General features: G+C 41.6%; 1 protein-coding gene across 1 annotated transcript; it reads right to left on the reverse strand.

The window, feature by feature from the left end:
• Positions 1 to 1,896: 1,896 nt before the first annotated feature.
• Positions 1,897 to 12,739, reverse strand: SPRYD7 (SPRY domain containing 7). The gene is made up of 5 exons (XM_052786163.1): positions 12,589 to 12,739; positions 11,198 to 11,314; positions 7,702 to 7,868; positions 5,941 to 6,043; positions 1,897 to 3,116 (listed from the first exon to the last, which is right to left on the reverse strand). The coding sequence occupies exons 1-5, from the start codon at positions 12,692 to 12,694 to the stop codon at positions 3,019 to 3,021; spliced, it is 591 nt and encodes a 196-aa protein (XP_052642123.1). The 5' UTR covers positions 12,695 to 12,739; the 3' UTR covers positions 1,897 to 3,018.
• Between the last annotated feature and the right edge of the window lie 622 nt (positions 12,740 to 13,361).

The raw sequence follows: 13,361 nt of genomic DNA on the forward strand, positions 1-13,361 counted from the left end.
TTTTACTGGTAAAGATTCTTAAACACAGCAGACTTCAAAAAAAGTTGTTTGCTGGATGCAGTTAGATAAAGCGATAAGAATTTCTTTAAATACTTCCTCCTTTCCCCGCAAACATGAGAAATATAATTCCACAAGAAGCACTTCCATTTTGGTAGTCTTTCATGGCAAAGAACCACTGTTGAAGGCATTGTTGAAAGATATCAAAAGGCACTTGAAGGCACGTCTAGCTCCTCTTCAACTTTGAGGGCAGTGAACCTATTTTGCCACTGTAAGCCCTTAGGTGAGGCAGGAACCTTCCTCTTGGTGCCAGAAGTCACCAGCTTCCATCCTTCCCCTTCTCCAGAGGTTTTGGTTACCTTGATAGGGCGAGGTAGACACTGCCCGCTTCCCTCTTGCTTATGGGCTCTGAGGCTCTTCAAGCTCCTAAGTCTCAGAGAAGATCCTGTCTATCTCCCTTCCCTCTTCTCTGATGTGGTGCAGCCTGCCAGCTTCCTCCTGTAACTCCTCCATTTGGCAGCACACCTTCTCCAGGACAGCACACCTCCTGAAGGAGACGGGGCCATTTCTCCTGGCCTCAGAGAGAGGTCCCAGGAACTCCCTGCAACCTGGGACTTGGAGGGCCGTGTCAGCCATCTGAGGCTCAGTCTGGGTGGAAGCTCTATTGGGTCTGCGTGGCAAGGTTTTGGTAGTGAGGGGGCTACGGGGGCGGCTTCTGTGAGAAGCTGCCAGAAGCTTCCCCCATGTCCAACAGAGCCAATGCCAGCCGGCTCCAAGACAGACCCAACACTGGCCAAGGCCGAGCCCATCAGTGACAGTGGTAGTGCCTCTGGGATAACCTATTTAAGAAGGGGGAAAAAAAAACAAACCCAAAACTGCAGAAGAACAACAGTAGCTGGAGAGAGGAGTGAGAACATGTAAGAGAAACAACCCCGCAGACCCCCAGGTCAGTGCAGAATGAGGGGGAGGAGATGCCCCAGGCGCCGGAGCAGAGATTCCCCTGCAGCCCATGGTGATGAAGACCATGGTGAGGCAGGCTGTCCCCCTGCAGCCCAGGGAGGTCCACAGTGGAGCAGATATCCACCTGCAGCCCAGGGAGGACCCCACACCAGAGCAGGGGGATGCCCAAAGGAGGCTGTGACCCCGTGGGAGGGACCCGAGGGCAGAGCAGGGGAAGAGTGCGGAGTCCTGCCCCTGAGGAGGAAGGAGCGGCAGAGACAACGTGTGATGAACTGACCCCAATCCCCATTGCCCGTCCCCCTGCACCGCTGGCAGGGAGGAGGTGGAGAATTTGGGAGTAAAGTTAAACCCAGGAAGGAGGGAGGGGTGGGGGGAAGGTGTTTTTAAGATTTGGGTTTTTTCTCATTGTCCTACTCTGATTTGATTTGCAATAAATTAAACTAATTTCCCCAAGTCGAGTCTGTTTTGCCCGTGACAGTAACTGGCGAGTGATCTCTCCCTGTCCTTATCTCGACCCACAAGCCTTCTGTTCTATTTTCTCTCCCCTGTCCAGCTGAGGAGGGCAGTGACAGAGCGGCTTTGGGGGGCACCAGCGTCCAGCCAGGGTCAACTCACCGCAGAAGCCTCTGCCCTAGCAGGGACAGCTGCTCCCATGTCTACTGGGGAAACTGCTCAAAACATCTGCTGGGGAAACTGAAACGAAACATACAAATGTTTTGTTTAACTTAGATTACGGATCTGCCCACAGCAAAGCAGAGCAGATTTCAAGGGGAGATGATAAAACTGCACTCTAATCTCCCCAGCTTTATACCAGAATGCTGACAAGGGCATCATTCCTTTCAGGTTGAAAAGTTCTACCCAACACTGTCATGTGATAGCCAGGCTAAAGGGAAGGAAAACATGGGCCACTCAGAATGAAAAGACAGATGCAGAAAATCATAAGGTGAAAGGCTTTGAGAAAGCTGTTTGTATTTGAAAATTTCAGAATCAGGTAATTTCTAAAAATATTTAAATAAAATCATTCATTTATGCAAATGCATTAACCCAGGAAGAGCCAAAACCAAAAACCAGACATCCAGTATGAAGATTTTCTTTACAATAAAAATTCTTCTAGGAAGTATATTAAATATGACAATAAGGGGAAAAAAGCATTTCACAATTTATATTCAAGGGCATCACATTTTAGAACAATGTCTTAGCCATTAATCATTTATAAATGATTCACAAAGAAATTAAATATGCTATTCCATAAAAGAATAATCTAATTTACAGTTTAGATGCAAGGCTTCACCATAACATCTCACACCCTTCACCTGGCTTGATCTGTACTCACTCTCCTACCAGAGTAACACACCATGGTGGTCCTCAAAAACACAGGTAGCGTTCAGGTTTACTTTTTAAGGTTCAACAAAAAAGTATTACTAGAAATTGTCCTATTATTTGTCACAATAAAAGCAAATGAAAAGCTAGAAGAATTAGATAAAGTTATATTTGCCTGTCTAAGACTGAGGGAATGGATTAAATTATACCTTGCAAAAAAAAAAAAAATTATCTAGCTGCTAGTTATGCCATCGTGTTATTAGTCATTGTGCACAACTGGGACACCGCAACTCCAAATGACAGACTAGAAACACAGTGCTTCCTTTAAACAAAGTACATAACTTCTGTGTGAAAAAAGTTGGGGAACAAAATCATCAGAACTATCCATCTCCATAGCTATCATATGCATAAGAACTATTTGGTTTACAGGGCTCCAGTTTATTCAAAATACTGAATGTAATACTGATGACAATAAAGTCCCTTAGTCTCCTTACGCATCAAGTACAAATCAGAGAAAAACCCTGTCCCAAAACATTCATTTTCAACCACAAAACACTGCTAGGAATCTCATATTTGCAACACAGTTACCTGGTGTTGCAGTTAACATATTAACTCTGCAGACGACAGCCACAAGTACTTACTAAAAATACAGATATGTTTCCTAAAAGTAAAGTGAAGCTTTCTTTAAGATGACAAAGCTTTTGTAACAGTGCAGGGTGCAAATTTTCGGTATGAAGACATTCAGAAGATTTGCTGCTCAAAGAGGATCTTTTCAAACCCTGGTGGAGGTGTATGATAAAATTCACTGAACTGACAATCCAGAATGGCACTGTCATCAACTGCAGAACAGAAAGAAACAGAAGGAATTAGAGAAGGAACGCTTACAGTTTGATCCTCTATTACACCATCTTACTAGATTATATACTATGCTCAGACCATGAAGAATATTCTCCAATACATCCACTACATATATACAACACAATTAAAAGAAATCTCTTCAACAGATTTGCCAAAGCCCTACAGACATACCTGAGGAGTGCAAATCATCTCTCTCTTCTGCTGTTTGGTTTAGTCGGTAATGGTCCCTGGTGAAGTCAATGAGAATGCTACCTCCAATTTCACTGGGAGTGTTAGCAGGGCCTCAGGCAATTCCCTCCAAATTTTCTACTCTATTTCTCCAGAAATCTACAGGCTAAGGACACTACCAGATACATATTGCAGGGCTGTCACCTCCTCAGCTGTGTATTTTTCTGTCCACTTCCTAATTCTGCTGGAGTGTCAGCTGTCTGCAATGATTTTTCTGGAGGTTTACAAGGTTTCAGATGTCTGCAATGGTTGGTGTCAGACCATCTGTTTTAGCACATGATCCAAAGAGAGCTTCTCTGACTGCTTCTTGAAGTTGGAAGTTAATGGTTTTTTACAATACCTCTCCCAGTTTTGGACCCTTTGCTACTACCTTCAATGTAGAATATAAAAAAGAAACTGCTGAGGATTTTCAGAGCAAAGCTTTCACGTATTGCATTAGCAAACTGAAATACCCAACCAGTCAGAAAAGCAAGATCTCTTTCAAAGACAACTTCTTCCAAGACGAACCTGGTACACTAGCAACATTAGATCAAACCCGAAAAGCTTCAACTCCATATTTTGGTTTGGAGTTTAGATATCTCAGAGCCAAGGTAGTAATTTTTCCCTCCTAGGCTCAGTTAAAACTCCTATTAGTATATTTGTACAGTTCTGTAGTACTTATGCAGTGTTTGCATCTCACTTCCACAAAAGTACCTGAGGTACAGCTGCTGTAGGTAACAACCTTTAAGGCCATTTCTCTGTTTTACATTTTCAAGCCTGACACTGTGTTTGCCTGCTCTATCCTGTTTCTCTTAAAAAGATTGAAAAAGATATCTGTAGTTGTAGTCTGAATTATGGATAGGGTAAATGCTTAAGAAACTCTCTTCTCTATGGTCAAATCCTTTCACATGACTAGAAGTTCACATTAAATTAAGGACATGTATTGTTAAAAGTTTATACCAAGTAAAACCACACAAAAGCAATTTTCAGACTTCATTTGTTACAGCTATATGTAGGAGACATGATAATTACGATGAAATTATGCCCACTTGTGGAAGATAAAAGAGCCTGGCAATAAAAGGTCACTGCACTCCCCAGGCACGGACCTTCTTTAGTCGGAGAAAAAGTTGATTTACAGTAGGCTAACATGCCACCAAATGTTTTCTGAAGGCAACCTGCATTCTTCACGCTTTGTAACACCATTTCCAAAATACAGGGAAGATGCAACAATCAACTATCACACCGCAACTCCTCTCCTGCTGCTCATGAAGCTTTTTGCACAAGGAGATCCCGCAGTGCTGCAGGGCACCTGATGTCTGCCACAGCATTTTAGCAGCGCCATCATGTGGCTTAAGAACCCATCACAAAATGACCATATAAAACAATTTCCACTCTTAATAGCTTGGAAAGATGTTTGTCAGCTACATTTACAGACTTCAAAGGCTCTACAACACATCTAGAGTATTTTCTTCCTGTTCATAAAATTCAATATTACCAGTGTATCAAGATATAAATGGGAACATGCCAACAGTTTATTAGGAACCAACCATGAAATGAAAAAATTATCCATGTCACATAGCTAATGGTATCTCAAGAGCAAAGTCATTTTCAAAGAGGCTACTACTTCGATGAAGCTCACACAGGAATAAAGATAAACTGGAGATGGCTGTAGGTGTAATACAGGGAATCTGATGAGCAGTTATCATTTGCTGTAAGTGACAAGCCAACCCAGAGTATAGCGCTGATTCTGCACTGAGCTAGGGGAAGTGCTGCCTTTCAGATGAGATGTTAAAACAGAATTCTGACTACTTGGGAACTATAAAACCACCGCCAAGTTCTGGAAGAGTAAACTGTTAACACATGTCTTGGCCAAACTCCAGCCTCCATAATTCATAAATTCTTTCTTAAGCTGCCTATGCAGGGATTAACTGGATACAGTATTTGTTTCTTGTTCAAGACTGCTGGGTTGTATTGATGGTTGCTGGTGAAACAGCTACCACAATTCGCTCACCAATTGATGAGTTTCAAAACTGAGCATCAATTTGGTATAGCAGCAAAGAGCTGTACCATTATACAGCAAGCAGCTGTACTAGTAATACATTAAAGTTATTACTTCCATAAGAAAATACAAACAGCAATTCAGCATCTATTCATATTTAACACCGAATGCATTTATGAAGTATGTGAAATTAACAGGCATAAATACTAAGCTTCAGAGATAAATCAGATTAGCCCACAAGCCTACATTAGTTCAAATTTGTTGTTTTTCCTTTTTTCATCTGCTTCACAGTTGTTTTTTACCTGGCGATTTTTAGACCGAGTGCAGTAACTCCCCAGCTTGTTGAATGTGGACACTGTCAGTAGCCAGTAAGTGGTGCTTTTTTTCCTAGCTCTTAAGCAGCATTAAAAATGAGGTGAAAATACACTTTCATATTTTCCTAGGTTTGTATTTTCATGCAATTTATTGTTGTAGTTGCCAAAAATAAGTGATTGATGTGTGTTCCATTTAAGTGAGAAGAAGCATGCATAGCTCACGAGACAGACTTGGTACAAAAATATTGTCCATACTGTGAAACAGTTTGAAAACCTCTGACTTACCATAGACCACTGGATAGACAGTCCCTCGGATTCCTGAAGCTGGACAATGCATGTTCTTCCCATTTAAATATACATTTAATTCTACATGGTCATATGTAATGCCCTACAAAGTACAGAAAATTAATAAAAATCAACAAGTTTATACACATATGATTGCTACTTAATTTAGCTTTCCCAGCCACAGGCAAATTTTAACACCATTATGCAAACCGCAGCATCCTAGAAAACCTCACTTGAAATATTCCTGCAAAGCACTAGAAGTTAATAAATGACCATTAACATTTGTATTTTCAAATACTCAGGATTCCTTAATGCTCATTCAATTTGGATGCACCACAGTACTGCACACTGCATCTTACTAAGTTTACAAAACAAATTTCCAAATTATTCTTCACCATGTTAAAGAAACACAAAATTTTCAATGATTGTGAATGTTAAGCAGTTTGCAGTCTTCTTGTTTATATCTCCTCATGGAAATAACTTTATTAAAGAGTGATGCTATGAATTAAGTTTATCTGTCCATACTTCCATATGGAAACCTCTCTCAGCTCATTTACTCTGCTAGCAGCAACAGACCGTGGTTTCATACACAACGCTATAAATATGCTGACCACAGAGCAGAAAGCAAACACTAACAAGGTAATAAATTACTTATTTGTTAGCTAAATGATTTTTCTCCATTTTGGTATGGCTAAGTGTGACAATTTGCATTGTCATTCAGTACTTCAGAAATCTATTTTCGTGACAGAAGAAAATAAATTGAAATTTATGAGAACTGGGGAGTTAGCAGTAACACATGAGCCACTTTTTTGTGTTTAGCTGAAGCTGTTCAGACTACATAGGTTGACGAAACCCTGAAACAGTCTGCAACCCTCCAAAAAAACAATTTCAGAACGGGATGAAAAGAATAATATAGTATCTGAGAGTAAAGGATGGAGGCATTAACCTTAGAAGTTTGGGGCTTCTAAAGATGAAATTTCTAATCATTGCTATATAGAGGCAAGGTTACCCAGCAAGAAAAAGTAGTGGTGATAAATGGTCTAAATTTCATTGCACTGCTCCCATGTATTTTTGAAAATAAATCTCTAAGAAGATATTGAGAAAATGACAGCAATAAAACACAACCCTTTGTTCAAAGTCACTTAAAGATGTTTTGAGAAACCTGTAATAGTAAGGGACAAAAAAAAAAAAAAATCTTAAGATTCTCTATTTGCTCTCATCCTTAATCATTTTCCCAGATAGCATTACCCCCCCCTTATTATCCCTCCTTCCCTACAAAAGTTTGGCTAAAAATACAATTAATTTAACACCCAGGACCTGTCTCTGCTCAGCTTTGTCTTTCTAATCATTAGCCAATTCGCTACAGGATCCTGAGTTCAGCTGGGCATGGTACACAGCTATGTAATGCATTTCAGCACATTATTTGTTCAGGAAGGTCCCATCTCAAACAAGAGGATCCTTGTGATGGAAGTTATCCGTCAGGTAGATACTGCAACCAGACTGCAGCAGAGCATTAGAGGCTCCTTTTCAAACACTAGCAAATCCTGTCCCTCATTCAGAAACACATAAATGCTGAGAATAAAGTCCACTGATATCCAGGCTGCTGATCCGTTTAAACACAACGGGAGTTTGTATCAGCACTTTCCAAACTGGGAGATGCAAGCTGAAAAATTTGACTGAAACAGTCAGTCTGACCATAGCGCTGTAAATAAGAGGGATCTGGGAACACCTGGGGAATTAAAGAAGCCTTAAGAAACTCACCACCACATCGCCCTCCTGAGGAAGGCTGTTTGCCGGTAGTCTGTTTTTCTCCTCATTGTTATAGTAGAGAGCTCCATCATTTCTCATCACCAGGCTATGGACATCTCGACCAAGTGGAATTTGATTCAAGTTTGCTTTCTGGGTTGCAACTCCAATACCCCAAATCCCTAAAATGTGACATTAACATGGTAAGAAAAAAAGAATCATTATTTTGAAAACTATCCGACTGAAGCAGGACAGCATGAAGAATGTGTTTTTAACTAGTGCTATGGCGGTACTACCAGTAAATATCTCTTGGAAATACCAGGACTACTGTGGATTAGCCCTGGCAGGCAGCTAAGCACCATCCAGCCACTCAATCACTTGCCCCACAGGCCCCAGTGGGATGGAGGAAGAGGACAGAAAGAGTAAAACCAAGAAAACTTGCGGGTAAAGATAAAAATTGTTTAATACACAAAGGAGAAGTGGAAGAAAGAAAGAAAACAAAACAAAACAAAGTGATGCAATGGCAATCGCTCACCACCTCCCACGGGTAGACCGCTGCCCAGCCAATTCCCAAGCAAAAGATGTCTAACATCCCTCAATCCCCTCCTCTCCCTTTTGCTGCCGAGTGTCACATTATGTGGCATGGAATATCTCTTTAGTTAGTTCAGGTCATACGCCTGCTTGCATCCCCTCCCAACCTCTTGTGCACCCCCAATCTTATTCACTGGAGGGGTAGAGTGAGAAACAGAGAAGGCCTTGATGCCGTGCCAACACTGCTCAGCAACAGCTAAAACATTAGTGTGTTATCAGTATTGTTTTGGTCACAAATCTAAAACACAGCACCACAGGAGCTGCTATGAAGACAATTAACTCCATCCTGGCCAGACCCAGTACAGTCACAAGAGACTGAAGATAAACAGCATTTATCCTGAAAAAGAAGGATCCAGAGAATTGTAACCACTTAGCTTAACTTTTATTCCCAGAAAAATATTAAAAACAAACTCTGAGACTGTAAGAGGATGTAAAAAATAAATCCAACTAGCATGGATTTGTGAACAACACAATTTCCTTTTCCAGTGGGTTAGACGAGTCTTAGGGAAAAAGAAGAAACTGTAAATATGATAGAGCTTGATTTGGTACAGCAGTTACAGCAATATGAATGCATAACTGGTTAGAAAACTGTCCAGGACTACTCATCAGTAGCACCCTGTCAAATCCAAAAAGATGACTTGTGGGGTTTGAGGTTTTGCATTGCATGCACAAGGACAGATACTGTTCCATATTTCACATCAATGACTTGGATAACGTGACAATGTGCTTATTAAATGTGCTGCCAATACCAACCTGACAGGACTGCAAGCTCTTCAGAGGCCCCTCAAGTTTTAAATGATCCTGACAAATTGGTTAAAAGGTCTGAAATAAGGAAAATGCATTTGCTTTTTCTGAGTTACGAAGAACAGCAGGTAAGTAGGAATAGTAAGTGGCACAAATACAATAGTGGCTTGGCAACCAGTTCATAGAATATAATTTGGGGGTTACCACAGACTACAAGCGGAGCATGAGTCTGTGCCCTATTGTGAAAAACTTCTGGATGTATGGCATGTATAAAGCAGACATACTGTATGTACAGCAGATGAAGGACGTCTACTGCTACTGCAGCTGGAGCAGAGCATCCATTTTAAGCATCATACCTCAAGACAAATTAGGTCAATTAGAGATATTCTAGAAGAAACAAAACCAATTAAAAGTGTAAAACCATCATCTCTAAGGAGACAATGAAAAAAACCCAACCTGGTACTCTTTAATCTACAGAAGACTAAAATGAGGCAAAAATATAGGAAAATTAGTTTCAAAAGACAGAACTGCTGAACAAGGTATTCTAATACTTACATGCCCAGAATGAAAAGGACAAGAGTGTGAACAAGATTCAGATTCAGAAAACTTTCCAATAGTCAGGGTGATCCCATAGATGACCCCTAGTAGACTGTGCAAGGACACTTCTAGGAATCAAAAGTTATAAGTGATCTACAATTCTCCTGCCTTGGGGCACAGGAATAGATTAAGACACAGCTCAGAGGGACCAGGAAAGTTTATTTCCTGTGTTTCTTAAGTATAAGAACATGGATACCGTATCTGTGTGAATAATGACCATATATGAACAACAGCTGCAGTGGATTCTTCCCCCAGCAGAAAGGACACTAAAATTGCCAAGTTAAGACTGATCTGGGCTTTACATGTACTTTAAAACTAAACAACTGGTTTGACTGCAAGGTGTTTTGGACAGATTTGTGTTCATGCTGCCTGCACTCCAATCCAACGGAACGCAAACAACCCTTACCCAAAAAGCGCCAGGTTCAAGCTCCAGCTGGTATCGTAAGGCCTGTCTCTGGACTAACACTTCCCTTCTTCTTCCCTCCCCCTATACACTTAGGGAAAGAACAGCTTCATTTTCACAGTGTCTGTTGTTTTTAAAAATACAGGCTGATTTTTAATGTTAGAATACAGGCAAGCCTGAAGCGCACTCTGTACTAGTGAAGCTGACCATATTAGTAAAAGCATAATGCTTCCAAATTTCATTCACTTTCCGCTGTCTTGCATTAGATCTGTGCAAAACAAATAAAGAAACAGGGTGCTGAAAGGCTCCTCTTGACAAGGCGGTGTCAGAATAAGTGCTGCACATTTGATTTGAAGAGCAAAGTGTAGCACAAGGAGTGTTACCCTTGCTTGGGCAAACACAGTGCGTGTTAAAAGCAAATGAAAGTAGATATATAGCTACAAATATTGCTGGATAAACAGCACTATTTAAAAAATAAAAATACTTCATAGCTACAGTGTTTTATGTGGTCATAAGTATTTATTTACGAAAAACATTTCTAAAATATGCTAACTGAAAAACATGCATACAACAGCACACAAAACAATATGGTGTTTTAGTATTTCCACCCCTTTAGTAATATACTTACCATTCTTTTTAGTATTTCAGAGCCACAATAAAAAAAAAAAAGAAAAAAAAAGAAAAAAAAAGAAAAAAAAAGAAAAAAAAAGAAAAAAAAAGAAAAAAAAAGAAAAAAAAAGAAAAAAAAAGAAAAAAAAAGAAAAAAAAAGAAAAAAAAAGAAAAAAAAAGAAAAAAAAAGAAAAAAGAAAAAAAAAGAAAAAAGAAAAAAAAAGAAAAAAGAAAAAAAAAGAAAAAAAGAAAAAAAAAGAAAAAAAAGAAAAAAGAAAAAAAAAGAAAAAAGAAAAAAGAAAAAAAGAAAAAAAAGAAAAAAAAAGAAAAAAAAGAAAAAAAAAGAAAAAAAAAGAAAAAAAGAAAAAAAAGAAAAAAAAGAAAAAAAAGAAAAAAAAAGAAAAAAAAAAGAAATTTCCTTTTACACAACTTATAAAACTCTCCAATATTCACAAGTTCAAGGATGCAATTAGAAAGACACATGTGCTCGGTATTTGAGATGTGACCACCAGCGGGCAATCTGACATACCTTCCAAGTTTAAAGTTGTACATTTTTGCTGACTAACCTGTGGACTGGATTTTAAACTCAAAATAGCTCTTGTTCTGATGCAAAGGTGCATTGGCTAAGCAGCCTCCTGTGCCACATATTCTTCTGCCATTTTTAACAATGACAACATCTGTTCCTGCAAGAAGAAAAAAACCCGCAAAACTTCAAAATATTTTTAGATGTCTGGAAGCAGCCGTTAAAAGCCCTGAACATTCAGAACAGTTTTTTTTCTTTCTGCCCCAAGTAAGAGCTTCATTAGTCTGTGAGAATTATGATGACGGGCCACACTTTGAAGTAAGAAAAGGAAGGCCATTTACAGGCTAGTTCACCTTTCAACTAGGGTTTATTTACTTAAAATCTATATGCTGCTCTAATTTCACCTCTTGCATTTTATGACACCATGCCGATTACAAACTTTGCTCAGCCACATCAGAAGCGTAACTTACAATTTAGTCAGAAAGGGTTCACTATGAGACCAAAGCCCTGTACCCTGTCTCTATACAGGGGAGAAAAACATTCTGCAAAGAGAAGGGAAGGCACATCGGGTAGAAATGTTTGATGGAATTGCAAAGTGTTTAATTATTCTCTGAAAAAATCCTTTTATTAGAAACATGCCCGCCAATACAGAGAGAAAAAGTCCTCTGCTACCTTTTCCTTCTCCAGTAGAGACTTCATCTTTAGGCACTGTTGTCATGGTCAAGAACGTGGGAGACAGGCGAAGTCCACTGACACAACGGAATAAAACCGGGCTAATAATTGCGCTTGAGCACTGGACCCTGGATTGGCCACACTACTTTCCTCCTAGCTCTTTCCCCGGCTCTGCTGCAGCTGCCCCAGATCACTTCTCTCCTCAGCAAAGCCCGGGCATGGTTTTGTGGATAGCTCATCCTAAGGATGACGCTCAAACAGCAGGATGGACGAAACGCCCTATCGCTTGGATCCTTCTGCGTCTTCACTGCCATAACTCACCCCCTCAGCTCTGAACCACCATCCCTTGCCTAACCTGACCAAGATCTTCAGCCCCCCTCAGACGGTGGCACACCCCCACCTACTCATTCTGCTGATGAGCTTCGGCTGAGATTTTTTTTTTTTTTCCCTGAAAACTGCCAAATCCTTCTAAAGAAGTAGCCAAAAAAGCCACTTTCCCAGCGCCCTTCCCCCAGAGGATAAACTGTAAAGGCAGGCGCGCATTCCCCCTCGGGCCGTTACGGTTACACCGCATTAAAAACGGCCGACAACCCCCACCGGCTCCAGTTCAAGCTTCCCGCCGACAAACAGACAACCCCGGCCACCCGTCCCCCTCACGGGTGGACACACCCCGCCGAGTCCCGGGCCTGCGGCCTTCCCGCCGGGAAGACACCCGCGTCGCCCACCCCCCGGCCCTTCACGAGGCCTGCCCACCCCCCTTACCCATACGCTGCGTGTCGAGATGCACCGCCGGCATCTCCTTCAACGGGATATGGCCGGCGCCGCCATCCCTGCACCAGGAGAAGCAGCAGAAGACGGAGGCGGCCATGACTGGCGGGACCCCGCCGCGCCGCGCAGACGCAAGGAGGGGCCAGAGAGGCAAGCAGGGATGGGGGGGGCGGGCAGCGCCCCCTGGCGAGCAGGAGGTAGCCGCCGCCCCGTCGCGACATGGCGGGAAGCGGCGGGACATGGCGGGCGGCGGGCTGAGGGGCGCAGCTGGGCCCGGGGTTTTTGTGAAATCGAGGACCGTCTAATAAAACAGAAACAACCCCTACCCGCTTAAAACCCCGTCTTTCCTCGGGAAGTGAAAATTTAAAGTGAAACGAGCGCAGCCGGAAACCTGCTCCTTCCCCTCCGCAGCTGAGGAGCTGCATCTGAAGGCGGTGCTGGCTTGAGGCGGCAGCGCGCAGCCACCCAAAGGGCAATTTATACATAGATACACACACATATACAGGACAATTTTTATATATATACCTCCTACATATATATATATATATATATATAAAAGGGGACACTGATCATGATGAGCAGATGGTAGGTATCATGTTGACAAACTTCACAGTGCTGGGCCATGTGGGAAGGGACTGCTTTGTGGAAATTTACCGGTCAGTTATTCCTGGCTCCAAGTAATAAGAACCCCATTTATCTCCCCCCCCCCCTCCCCCCAATCTTTTTTTTAATTCTTTCTTGGAAAAGCCAAAGTGACAGGAGCCCGT

Source organism: Harpia harpyja, chromosome 4, assembly GCF_026419915.1.
Source record: "Harpia harpyja isolate bHarHar1 chromosome 4, bHarHar1 primary haplotype, whole genome shotgun sequence".
Taxonomy (NCBI): domain Eukaryota; kingdom Metazoa; phylum Chordata; class Aves; order Accipitriformes; family Accipitridae; genus Harpia; species Harpia harpyja.

What these genes read in the sequence shown, in the direction of transcription:
- SPRYD7 (XM_052786163.1), bottom strand. Translation starts at nt 12,694, where the DNA reads ATGGCCGCCTCCGTCTTCTGCTGCTTCTCCTGGTGCAGGGATGGCGGC. An exon ending in GTTTAAAATCCAGTCCACAG is followed by an intron (nt 7,869 to 11,197) that starts GTTAGTCAGCAA and finishes GTCACATTTTAG; the next exon opens with GGATTTGGGGTATTGGAGTT. An exon ending in TGTCTATCCAGTGGTCTATG is followed by an intron (nt 3,117 to 5,940) that starts GTAAGTCAGAGG and finishes TCTGTTCTGCAG; the next exon opens with TTGATGACAGTGCCATTCTG.